The sequence below is a fragment of the Cyanistes caeruleus genome, chromosome 3 (assembly GCF_971803275.1).
Source record: "Cyanistes caeruleus chromosome 3, bCyaCae1.hap1.1, whole genome shotgun sequence".
In the NCBI taxonomy this organism is placed as follows: domain Eukaryota; kingdom Metazoa; phylum Chordata; class Aves; order Passeriformes; family Paridae; genus Cyanistes; species Cyanistes caeruleus.
In genome coordinates, this window is record NC_141703.1 from 117,145,113 (window position 1) to 117,158,697 (window position 13,585).

Below are 13,585 nucleotides of genomic sequence, written 5' to 3' on the forward strand. Positions count from 1 at the left end.
GTCAATCTGTCTTAAGCCCACCGCATGCTTGGAATTCCACTTCGGAAACCCCCTGAACTTCAGCGCTTGATTAGTCCATGTGACCCAACTTTCCCCCACTACCTCCACATTGGATGATGATTTTGTGAACCCTGCCTTTTACCCTCTCCAGGATATCTCTGATCAGCTGATGCTTTGTACCCTCCCTTTGAACTGCCTCCCTGTTTCAGCTGTTGCATGCTTGCATTTTCTGTCTTTTGTCCCCAAGATTCCCCAGAGCAATAAATGCTTTATCATCCCATGCAAAAGACCTCCCTCTTGTCCTTGTCTCCTCAGAGCACAGACTGACAGCCAAAAAGCCATTGAGCAAGTGCTCTAGTCGCACCTCGGGTCATCCTGCTCCTGGGGTGTGACCCACTCCTGTTGCAGGCCAAAGTGACAGACCTCCAGCCCGATGCGATAGCTGGTGCCTAATGTGGGGCCCTGTGAACAGATCCCACAGATGAACTGTGGATTTTATCCAAGAAGTTCTGGCCCTCAGCTGCCTCTGAGTGCAGCAGAGTGGTTTTTCACCTGTGGCTCTTGTGGGGAGGAAGTGATAACCCTCTAGCATCCAGAGGACCACTTCCCTGAGGAGGACTTCCCTGCAGCCCCTGTCCAGTGGACCAAAGGAGGATGAGTATACCCCAAGTGAGGCTGAGGGTGCTCACAAATTGTGGGAAGGGTGCACTGCTCCCCGGGAGTGGTGGAGGGGGCAGCCACGAACCTACAGGCCATGATAGTTGCCTGCGGAAAGCACCCTGTCCTGAGACTGGCCCTGGATCTTTTATCTTGAGCTTGTTTCTTTTGCTGCAGAGGAGGGTGCATTTTTGCTGTGCCGGCAGCTTAACATCAAGGAAAATGGGTGTGAAATTGTCAGCACAGTAGAGAGGAATCTATTTTCAAATTTTGGGTACCCTGGAGGGTGGGAAAGGAAAGTTTTCAAAAGGGTTGTTAAAAAAGTTTGTTCAATGGCTTTTCCTCCACTTTCCAAGGGTATCTCCAGAGGAAATACCAAGCATCCCCGTCTGGGATATAGCTGGAAGCAAATTAACAGCCTTGACAAATAAAGGTGATACATCAGTTGCTAAATTCTTTTCATTGTTTGTGCTAATTCGATCAGCGACAGTTGAAGAAAAGAAAGTAAAGGCTCAAACTAACCCCCTCAGCTCCCCCGTCCCCTGATCCAAAATCCTTGTCCCTTGCATCAGGAAGACTGTGCCAGGCAAACTGCACAGGAGAGCTACCAACTCCCTGGCCTCCCACAGACTTCTCAGTACCCTTGCCTTGAGAGCAATGGTCATGCTGTCAAGGACCCTTTCCTAAACCCCTCTTTCCCAGCTGTTAATCCTCCAGTTCAAGTGAATGCCCACAAGGGAAATTCCCAAGTTTTCCCTGAGTCCTCTCCTGCCCCTCAGAATGACTCTCAAGAGACACAAGATGGTGGAAGCCACATGGCTCGGCCCCCACCTTGTGCTTCTTCTTCCCAGAATGCCTTTCACTCTGTTCTTTCCAACCTCTTCTTATCCCCTGACCCTACCCCTACGCATGCCCCTCCTTCTCCTCCCCTCTCCCCAAACTCAGCCCCTTCCCCAGGCAACCCCTCTTCCTTTCCACTGTCTCCGCCTCCCATTCCCATGACATCATTTGTTCCCATGATGTGACCTGGGAACAGCAGCTCCCATTCCAATTGCTGTCCTACCCCTGCTCCCTCCTCCTTCTCTGGCAGCTCTCATCCTCTTCCAGCTTCAAATTCCCATGATGGCATGGGAACTGAAAGCCATGAGCCCAAAATGCAAAACCTGGAACAGGAGACCATCCCGTTCGCTGCACCTGTTTACCTATACCCAAACAAGAGGAACCCCTGAGTGGCAATCTTGATTATCTGCATAGAGAGGAGCTTTGCAAGGCTCAGAAGGAGTTTGGGAGAAAAAGTGAATATTTTAAAGGTCTTCTAAAGGACACGTTTTCCTCAAACACACTAGTTCCTGACGATATCAGGGATTTGTTTGCACATCTCCTAATCCAAACAGAGTATCTGTTGTGGGAGAGGACATGGAGATTATTACGAGAACTCTTTCCTGAGCTCTTGCAAAGCCCTGACTGTGCCATTGATGCAGACAACAACAATATCTCAATGGACCGCTTGTGTGGTGAAGGGGATTAGTCACAAGCTAGAACTCAGGCTGAAAAAATACTGCAGCCTGTGTTGGAACAGGTAAAGAGAACTGCAGAGAAGGTCTTTATCCTTATGCCCACCAAAGAACGTAAGCAAAGTTATGTGAATATTAAACAGTTTCCCTTTGAGGCTTTTATAGATTTGGTTGAAAGGCTCCGAGTCGAAGTAGAGAGGCCGGTGAGAGTTGGCAACTACAGGAACAGATAATAATGGAAGTGGCCCACGCAAATGCTAATGACATCTGTAAGAGGATCATCCTGGGTCTACCCTTTGAGCCACCACCAGCCCTCGACTTGATCATCGAAGCCTGCACAAAGAGAGCCATCATCCCAGAGCCTCAAGAAAATGAGACAGAATGGAGAAAACAGCTGCTGCTGCTATTCCAAAAATACACCAACAGCCTTATCAGTGTTTTAACTGTAGGCAGGAGGGACACATAGCAAAAGTTTGCCCAAAGAGGCAGCTTCTGCAAAATAAACCAGTAAGTTCTCAGGGGGGAGGGGGACAACCGCTTCTAAAAAACTAGATGGGAAGCGTGGGCCTGCTTCGCATGTAGACAAAAATGAAGCAGGTCAGAATGGGGACCCAGAGAAGGTTTGGAAGACACAAGCTCCCTTTAAGCTAGTTGTGATACAAAGTGCATTCTTTAATACAGATGACTCGTAGCTTGTGTCAGTTGACCCACTTGACAAAGACTTATTTGCTGGACTAGACTCTAAGTATGTCGTTATCAGGGACACCAAGCACACAGCAAGAGATTGAAATCTCTCCGGCAATCATAACATCAGAGCCAGAGGCACTGATTCTCATGGCACGTTGTGTCCACCCACCCTTCTTTATGCCACAAGGCCAAATCATCACCCAGGCAATTCTGATGCCAAATGAAATGCCAGTAGATAATTCTTCACCAGGTGTCCACTGGGCAGAAGTCATTGGAGAAGACAAGCCTTGGATGGGGTGTGGACTCTGGCGAGGTGAAGATTACCTTCACCTTGATGGAGTGTTGGACATGGGCAGATGTGACAATCATCCCAACCACCAGATGGCCGTCACATTGGGAATTGCAACCCGTGAGAGGTAAAGTACAGGGCATTGGGGTGCCCAATTAGCCAAACAATCTAAGAGCATCGTCCAAATTAAAGGGCTGGATGGGCAATTGGCCAGCTTACGCCCATTCGTTTTGAACTATAAAATTCCCCTGTGGGGGAGAGACACTATGTCCCAATGAAGAGTAAAAATTAAAATCCCAAAAACCCTACAGGATTTTTCATAGTGGCCGCTGATGAGTGCCCTGCCCAGAAGCTGAACTGGGAAACAACATCCAATATGGGTAGATCGGTGGCTGCTGAATAAACAAAAATTGAAGGTGCTCAGTGAATTGCTAGAAGAGCAGTTAGCAAAAGGCAACATTGTGCCAACCACCAGCCCTTGGAATTCCCTGGTCTTTGTTATCAGGAAGCCGGGAAAAGGCAAGTGGCAACTCATCCAGGACCTTAGAGAAATTAACAAAGTCATTGAAAACATAGGGTCTCTTCAACCAGGAATGTCCTCCCCATCGATGCTCCCCCAAAATTGGAATTTGGCAGTTGTTGATATAAAAGACTGTTTCTTCCAGATTCCTCTTGACCCTGCTGATGACCCATGGTTTGCCTTGTCAGTTCCCTCCATCAATCGAGAAATTCCAATGAAGCGCTACCATTAGCGAACCTTGCCGCAAGGCATGAAAAACTGTCCCAGTATATGCCAGTGGTACACTGCTTCATTGCTGTCCCCAGTGCGTGCCAAAACAAGAGAAACCATCATCCTGCACTATATTGATGATGTGCTCAAGTGTGCCCCCGATGATGATAGACTACAGTGTGCACTTGACCTAGTTGTCAATGTTTTGATTGCTGCAGGATTTGAACTCCAAAAGGACAAAGTTCAACAGCTGCCCCCTTGGAGGTATTTGGGGCTCCAAATTAGCAAGAGGACCATTACTCCTCAAAAACTGATGATCAGAAACAACCCAAAAACCTTAGCTGATCTCCACCAGCTGTGTGGGTCCTTAACTTGGGTCAGACCCTGGCTGGGATTAACAACAGAAGACCTAGCCCTCCTTTTCAGTTTATTGAAAGGGGGAGAGGAGCTGAGTTCTCCTAGGGTCCTGACCCAAGAGGCCAGGCTGGCTATGGAGAAAGCTCAAGAGGTGATGGCAACAAAACAAGCTCATCGCTGCCTGCCAGACTTGCCATTCAAGTTTATTGTTTTGGGAAGACTGCCACACCTCCATGGCCTGATTTTTCAGTGCGATTAGGGCCAGAGGGATCCGCTCTTGAGCATAGAATGGGTATTCCTCAGTCACCAGCAGTCCAAAAGTATCACCAGGCCACAAGAGTTAGCAGCTCAATTGATCCAGAAGGCCAGGCCAAGAATGCAAGAACTGGCAGAGTGTGACTTCACATGCATCCATATCTACCACTTACCCCAACATCAGGTAAGTTAACAAAAGTGGTTCTGGAGCAGTTACTTAGGGAAAATGACACACTCCAATTTGCTCCAGATAGCTACCCAGATAGCTATTTCAATTCATAATCCTGGACATAAATTATTTAATTCAGCATTTAAATTAGTCCCCAAGGAAAAACAAAGTTGGAGGCCACTCAATGCTGTGGCAGTTTTCACAGATGCATCTGGAGCATCCCACAAGTCAGTGATGACCTGGAAGGATCCTCAGACTCAGAAATGGGAGACAGATGTTAAAGATGTTAAATCCAAGAGGCCTCAACAGCTGTGAAGTGTGGCAGATGGACGTGACTCACGTCCCGCAATTTGGCAGGCTGGGGTATGTTCATGTTTCAGTGGATACTTTCTCTGGAGCAGTCTATGCTTCTGCCCATACAGGAGAGAAGACCACAGATGTGCAAAAACACTTAGTGCAGGCCTTCTCTGTGTGTTGGGGATCCCTAAAGAGATTAAAACAGATAATGGTCCCACATATACCTCCAAGGCCTTCCAGGAGTTCCTGCAGAAATGGGGAGTAAACCATAAAACAAGTATCCCTTATTCACCTACAGGTCAAGCCATCATTGAGCAAACACATCAGTCGCTCGAGAGAGTTCTAGAGCAGCAGCAGAGTAATACCACCAGTGATCCACCACAGATTAAGCTTTGTAAAGCACTGTTTACCATAAATTTTCTAAACCGCTTATTTGAACACTGTAACCCGCCTGTTCGGCATCTCAGCAGTAACACACAGCTGAAATTGAGAGAACACCCGCCAGTTTTAATAAAGAGTCCTGAGACAGCAAAAGTAGAGGGCCCATTTGGGTTAATCACTTGGGGTCAGGGATATGCTTGCATATCCACGCCCTCTGGGTTGAGATGGGTCCCTCAAAAGTGGGTCAAACCGCCCATCCTCAAGCCTGTACCACGATCAGTCCAGTCCACCAAAGATGTAACTGTGGCTTCCCTCCGGAGGCACTGGCACCAAGGAACTGGAAAACCCGATCCCCTAATTGACTGTCAGATTATCCCTGACTGTTCTTTTTCTCAGTGATATGTCAGATTTTTTTAGTTAATGTTTACCATATTGAAGTCAGTCATATAGCAGTATCCACACAGCAATCCTCATGGAGAAATGTGTTCCCCTGATCAGAATCTATTCCTCAATGCCAAAACTCTCCTTCTTAAACAGAAAACGGGGAGATGTTGCATTGTGTTTCATGTTAATGGTATGTTCTGTTATTACCCAAGTTGATAGTTTGGTCCAAATGAGACCCTCCCACCCCATGTTGTCAATCTACCCCGAGTCTCCTGTCAATCTGTCTTAAGCCCACCGCATGCTTGGAATTCCACTTCGGAAACCCCCTGAACTTCAGCGCTTGATTAGTCCATGTGACCCAACTTTCCCCCGCTTGATTTTGTGATTTTGTGAACCCTGCCTTTTACCCTCTCCAGGATATCTCTGATCAGCTGATGCTTTATACCCTCCCTTTGAACCGTCTCCCTATTTCAGCTGCTGCATGCTCGCAATTTTCTGTCTTTTGTCCCCAAGATTCCCCAGAGCAATAAATGCTTTATCATCCCATGCAAAAGACCTCCCTCTTGTCCTTGTCTCCTCAGAGCGCAGACTGACAGCCAAAAAGCCATTGAGCAAGTGCTCTAGTCGCACCTCGGGCCATCCTGCTCCTGGGGTGTGACCCACTCCTGTTGCAGGCCAAAGTGATAGAGCCAGATAAGCTCCAGCCCAATGCGATATTCTCCTTCTTTGTTTTCATTCTTCACAGTGACTTCACGGTCAGTGTAATCTGAGTTGTGCAAACAGGTTTTGAATAAAATATTGTGTCTACGCCTCACTGCCTTAAACAATAGCATTTCTTCATATGGCTGAAGAGAAAGACTTTTTAAAAAAGTCCCAGTGGACACCTAAAACTCTTTATAAAGTTAATGTGATTGTAAACAAATGTAATGCTAGGGAAAATGCAGCCATGACCACGTGTGTTAGTCTTGAAGGAATTCTAACAACAGCCACTCTCTGTGCTTTTGTCAAACCTCTTTCTGCCATGTTTAATTGAGAGTTGATGTCTTCATGCTTGCTAACTTGTTGGCAGCGAGTTTCTTGTGCTGTGCATAGGATGTGGAGCATTCTAGGTGTTGCTTTGCAAGCCCCTGGGTGAAGAGAGCACTTATAGTAGTGATAGTAAAAGATTTCCACAGAAAATCTGGGGAGTTAGAAAGAAAGTTAGGCTTGGCAAGCCCTGGGAAAAGAAGGCCCTGGGAAATGTTAGGCCTCATGCTTGCTAAGATCATGTGAAACTGCACCTGTGTAGTCAAGATATGATAAATAATATAACGGTTGCTTAAAGAATCATGAGAAACTATGTTAAGGGTTTGAGGGGAATCATGAGAAATCCATGCTTGGATGGAATCAATGTATAAAATATAACATTGTAAGTTTAATAATAATGAAAATGTAAATTATATAGCGAGAGAGTATAAAATAGGTTCAGCTCGAAACCAAGTCCGGTCAGATTTGGGTATGTGTCCCCCTGATACCCAGAGCTCTTTAATAAAGAACCTTCATATGATCATTCCATGATTATGTGTTCCTGAATGGTAGCTGCCATGGTGGGGTCGATGGCATGGGTGTCACGACTACCCTGTAGAAGCTGTCCTGAAAAGGACAGCCCAAGAGCACAGGCACGTCCCTTGCCCGGCGAGTGATCTCAGCTCAGCGGCAGCTTGCAGGCGACACAGAGAGAGAGATTAGAGCTCTGTATGGCATTCCACTGAGAAATAGCCTTTATTATAACACAGTCCTCAGTGAAGGGAGCCAGTGACAGCAGCTCTCTTCAACTGGGGAAATACCACAGTATATATAGGGAAGGAGAGGGGCGGGGGAAACTTGGATACAAGTAGCAGGGTGGAAAGGCAGGGGAGAACACCAATGGGGTGCAACAGTTTAACATAAAACAGGAAAGGGTGTCGGGGAGATACATTTCTCTCACTATGAGGGGAAGTGCCTGGCCTAGTATGAAGCTCTCCAGGGGAGTGTCAGCACTCATCTGCTTGCCGACTCCTTGGCCCCCACAGCTCCCTTCTTTATTTAATAAAAATGCATCTTCCAGTGACCTCGCTAACAACCTTTTACAACAACTAAACATACAAAGTAAAATAATGATGATTAAGAAAATCTAGAAAATGTTCTTTAAAAGGGAGGAAGCCCACCCTCTGAGTCCCCAACTTCCAAAAAGGTCCTCAAACCATTGGGGCTCTTTTTCTCTTTTTCTTTTTCTTGAGTTCCTGGACCATGTTGCTGATCTTCTGGATGCATGTGTGGATGCTCTCGCCATGGTTGGACAGGTTAAAGGAGTACAACCTGTCAAATTCCTTCTCCTGGGGCTGTGCTACCAGCCAGGCATCCACAACTGATGTTTCCAGAAGCATCGAGAGGGTCAGGAACTCAAAGATGGTTCTGCCTCCCATGGTCTATAACGGAGCATAAAAAGTTTAACTTCTGGTTTTGGAGCAGGGGCTCCACCTTTTTTCTTTTAAAACGAAAAAAGAACAGGTATGGGTTGAGGTAGTGGTTTGCTGGTGGGGTCATTCTGTGCAGAGGGGGCGCATGACCTGTCACCAGCAGCAGCAGCATTAAAGGTGCATTGCAATTGTATAAAAGGGTAGGTTTTTGAGGGGAAAGGAGCATAGGGAACAGGAAGGGAAAGGGGAGGGAGTTTCAGGAGCTCTACTTATCCGGCATGGTCTCGGCTGTGATGCGGTGTCTCATTTGAGATTTGGTAACGATTGGAGTGGTTCTCTGCGTCAACTTCTTTTGGCGATGTCTCCGTCTCCAGGCAGCGGTGGCTTGTTGTTTTTGAGAAGCTGTGTGGGTCTCAGGAGACGTTAAGATGTCTGTGTCCAGTGCAGGGTTTGCAGGGACTAGGTATGGTTTTATTTTTTTCCCTGGGAGCCACCTAGGACCAGATGGTGTTAACACACAAGCATACCCTCTCCCCCAGCTAATCAATGGGAAAGGTCCTGATGTCTGTTGTGACTCAGGATCCTTGATCAGCATTGGTGACCTCTCTGTGAGTTTGGCATGGGTCAAATTAGAGAAGTGCCGTACTTCTACAGGGGTATGTAGAACTACAGGGGGGTCGGGCTCTGTAGGTGAACAATTTAGAAAATTCATAACATGCAGAGCCTTACAGAGCCTCTCAATGGGAAGAATGATCTTTGTTCCTCCCCACTGCTGATCAAGGACTCTTTTAAGGTTCTGATGTGTCTTTTCCACTATTGATTGCCCTGTGGGAGAGTGAGGTATGCCTGTGGCGTGCTTCACCCCGCACTGGCTGAAGAAATCTCTCAGTCTATGGGAGGTGTAAGCGGGCCCATGATCTGTTTTTATTTGTTCTGGGACTCCCAGGGTAGCAAACACAAGGAGAAAATGTTGGCTGGTATGTTTGGCATTTTCTCCTGTGTGGGCTGAAGCAAACACTGCACCTGTGACCTAAGTCCCCATGGAGGCGGGATGGTAGTTTTTGCAGGAGGGATGGAGTGGTGCGGCATTTGATTTGATGTCAGTGCACGGGGCTGTCCCATGCTCTGATTGAAGTTTCCTTAATGCCAGTTTGGTCTGGGTAACCATTGGTGGTTGGGTGGCTATAAAAAATGTCTCTCGGGGCAATCCTTAAAAAAGTGTCCAGGCTTGCCGCAGTTAAAACAGTGGCTTGAGCTTGAGTCCTTTATCATTTCAGCTGCATAGGCACTGGATATCCTTTCTGCCAGCCCTTTAGAACCCGCAAGGGCTACTGTGTTTTCGGTAGAAGTGGAGACATGCTTGGCGCAGGCTTCAACCATTTGGTCTATGGTTGGTTCAGGGTCAAGTGGGAGGGCCTGTAAAACTGCTTTACATTCCATGTTGGCATTGGCCATTGCTATTTTTACCAACAATTCTTTTTGTGCCTTTGGGCACTCTATTTGCTTTTCAATGGCAATTTCAGCTTGTCTATATATTTAATGAAATACTCACTTGCCCCTTGCTTAATGTTAGTGAAGCACTGCGTTGGGACCTTGTTACCTGGGGTGACAAGAAGAGATGTCAGAGATTGCAGCATTGGCAATATCATGGAGAGTGTTATGAATACACGAATACACTAGAAAGAGAGATATATAAGGAAAGGTTTTATTAATTATAGCAAGCCAGCAATAAGCAAAGTCGGCGCCAGGCGGCAGGGAGGAGAAGGAGAAACCTCTTCCCACGGAGCTGCCGCGCTTCCCGCTTCCATGTTTGTCCTTTTATTCGTTTCGGCCTCCTGATGATGTAGCTTTCCTCCGGCGTTTCTACGCATGCGTCTCTGGTCATTAGATGATCTTTCTCTGCCCTCTTGTGGTCGTAGAAGGGAGGCTCCAAGTCTTCCTCACTCCTACTCCACTGACCTTTTCTCACTGTTTCTGTCTCAAGGTTTATCTTGTCCTAGTGTTCCAGGAATTTCTGCTAGTCTGTTATTAATTATGCCAGCTTCAGCAAGTTAGTGGCCTTCAGCCCCTTCTCAACTTTATATCTAAAGTACAATTTCGCAAAGCATTCTATCATATCTTTTTATTTAGGCGAACAAAAGAGTTTCTATCTATCACAACCCCCCCTTTTTCTATTTCTTACTTTTGTTTGCTGAATCTTTGTAGTTCTTTTTTACTTAATTCTAAATAATCTTCTGTTTCTTCTCCCTTTAAGGCCTCATATTTAGCATGTATTAACATAAGGTGTGCTGCTTCTAATCTGTTTTTTACGATATTAATAATTTTATTAAGAATGCAAGGGCCTAAAGTAAGTACTAAAATTAGTAAAATTGAGGGCCCCATTATGGTGGATAATAAAGTACTTAACCAGGGGGAGTAATTAAACCAAGATTCATACCAATTCTGTTGCATTTCTTGTTCTTCTTTTCTCTTTTTCAGTCCTTCCTGTAATTTGGCCATGGTTTCTCTTACTATTCCACTTTTATTTACATGTACACAACGTTCTTCCTTAAGGGCAGCACAAAGGCCTCCTTGTCGTAAAAATAATAGATTTAATCCCCTTCTATTTTGTAAGGCCACTTCAGCCAGTGAGTCTAGGGAGTCTGTGAGATCCTTTATAGATTTATCAATTCTTCTTAAATCCTCATCTACTGAAATTCTAAGCTCTCTGAGTCCCTGGTGCTGATTTACTAAAGATGCTACACCTGTTCCTAATCCAGCCCCTCCTATGCCTAGCAATACAGCTACTGTTAGTGCTGTGAGGGGTTCTCGCTTCACTAAATGATGTTCTGGGTTTTGATATTGTGTATACACATATTCTTCAGAATGATAAATAATTCTGGGAACTATTATGACCTGTATGCAGAATTCATAAGTTTCATTAAAGGCTGTTATAGAAACACATGGGGTTACTCCTAAAGTGTTACAAACCCATTTAGTATTAGGTGCTGGAATCAGCCACTGAGCTGGCTTGCGAGGGTCATTAATCAGTATTTTTGTTTGGCATAAGTAATTCTTATCTAGGGGCACATTTCCCACACATTTCCCTTTTCCAGTGACTCGAGATAATGTTATTCCTGGAGTATTTTCCCTTCCTGATTGCCATAAGCAAGCAGCAGGATTGGTACCATTCACTCTTTTTGGTTCTGCTATGGAGCCTATGGCCTCATAAAAGGGTGGATTAATGTTATAACATAACCAACATTCTCTAGTTAAATTTGGATGTGTATCATTTAATACTTTAAAGGTAGCTTGCAGAATTTTCCAAAGAGCTTTGTTTCCATATTCTTGGGGTGTCTCTACTGTGGTTAATACTTGGGTGTTATTTTCTAATTTTTCTGAATGGTTATTGTGATCCCTTACTTTAGGGTCTTCTACTCCCCACACCACTGGATTTGGTCCAACAGATCCCGAGTCATGGGGAACTACCTCTTTCTTTATGAGTATATGCACCCCCCGATCCCTTCCGGGTTCCCATACTCTGAGACCCCAGGTTCTTCCCAATAACCACCCAGGATCTTGGGATTGTGTAATATTTATATAGTGAAATTTGCAAGTTCCAATATATGTTATCTCCCCTGAGGGGCCTATCCAGGACTTTACACATCCGTGTGGACCCCGTTCAACCTTTAGATACTTATCTGGGTTTTGTACTTTCCATCCCATGGAAATTGTCTCACAGCCCCAATATCTACAGTAAAATTCTCCGGGATAATTACAATACCCTCTGCCTGGATTAGAAGCTGGGCACATGTATAGTACCTTATGCCCAGGTGGGAAATAATTAATACCCTTCCACTTAATGAGAGAGTCTAGTGTAACTTGAAAGCTAGGGGCTCCAGAGGTAATTTGTGATAGAATAATAACCTGGTCCTCCCATCGGGTTAAGGACCAATTAAAGGGTTCATGAGTCTTACTTGTACAAATGTTAAATGTGCTAATTAAAATTATAAATATTACTGACCTTTTTAATGAGCATTGGCTTCCCTTGCTATAATAGAGGCTTTTCTTTTGTAAAATACCAATTTGGGCTTCCCATAAATTATTTTGCTGGGTTGTCTCATTCCCATTCTTGTGGCATTTCCAGGACCATGACCTTTTGGTCCCATGTATTTTGGAGTGTTTCCCTCCACAGTTTATTACTCCTCTGCCTCTCCCGTCGTCGACCCGGTTGCCTCGGGCCACGGGGTGTACCATCTTCTCGGCAGCAAGAGTATTCTTCAGGAGGGAGATTACTCCTTATTTTATTCTTTCTTTGTATATATTTTTCCCAACTTCTATGTTTTACTAAAGGGGTATCACACCTCAATTCCTGGAGCCACCGTCTGCACGACCCAGCTACTATATTTATTACAAAAGGTGCAGGTTCGTTTGGATGGTAACAATAATACAAGGAATTGACTCCTCTTGAGTAAATGGCCCACCACTTTTCTGATCCTTTCTCAAATTCCCCTGCCTGTGTTTTGGTTCTTAAGGCCCAATCGGTGAGTCTCCTCTGGGCAATGTAGCAAAATCTACACACCCCTCTCGGTGGGTAGCCTTTATGACAGTGGGTCCACCAATGTTCTTCACATACTATACTTTTAAAACAAACAAAAGGGTAACAATTCTGGCATACAGCACAACCTATTTTAACATTACTATTATATATTTCCTCCCTACTAGATGGGGGTATCTTATATTCTATATAAAAGCCTTTATGGAGTTTACTATTCATAAGTTTCTAAGCAGATTAATAATTTTCAGATTTATTTTTTTTTTTTTTTTTTTCAGGATATTTTAAGTCTCAGGTCCCCAGCCGGGCTAACCACTTCCCAGTTATTAGTTTTTGGTGGCTCCACAGGTCCCTTAATTCGACTGGCATGTGTCCATCCCTTCTCCGCAGTTCGGATTGCAGAATCAGTTGTTAGCAGGACTTGATACGGTCCTTCCCACTTTGGTGTTAGGGGGTTCTCTTTCCAACTTCTTATCAACACCCAATCTCCGGGTTGTACTTGGTGTAATATAAAATCCAATGGTGGTCTTTGAGCTAGCATTCCTTTTTCCCACAATGCCTTCTTATACTTCATTAATTTTATTAAGTACTTATTGATATACTGATCACTTACATTTGGATGTGTTTGAACTTCTTCTATATTATAAGGCATACCATATAACATCTCAAAAGGGGAAATTCCCTAATCTGCCCTTGGCTGAGTTCGAATATTCAGAAAGGCTAATGGAACACATTTGACCCATGATAGTTTTGTTTCCATTACTAGCTTAGTAAGTTGTTTTTTTATTTCTCCATTCATTCTTTCTACTCTCCCAGAACTTGGAGGGTGCCAAGGGGTGTGTTGTTCCCACTTTATTCCTAATGCCTCCGACACCTCCTGAGTTATTTTTGAT

General features: G+C 45.0%; 1 protein-coding gene across 1 annotated transcript; it reads right to left on the minus strand.

The window, feature by feature from the left end:
* Positions 1–10,150: 10,150 nt before the first annotated feature.
* Positions 10,151–12,755, minus strand: LOC147654500 (endogenous murine leukemia virus Env polyprotein from Emv-2 locus-like). Its single transcript, XM_086883780.1, has one exon. The coding sequence runs from the start codon at positions 12,392–12,394 to the stop codon at positions 10,337–10,339; it is 2,058 nt and encodes a 685-aa protein (XP_086739906.1). The 5' UTR covers positions 12,395–12,755; the 3' UTR covers positions 10,151–10,336.
* Positions 12,756–13,585: the final 830 nt, after the last annotated feature.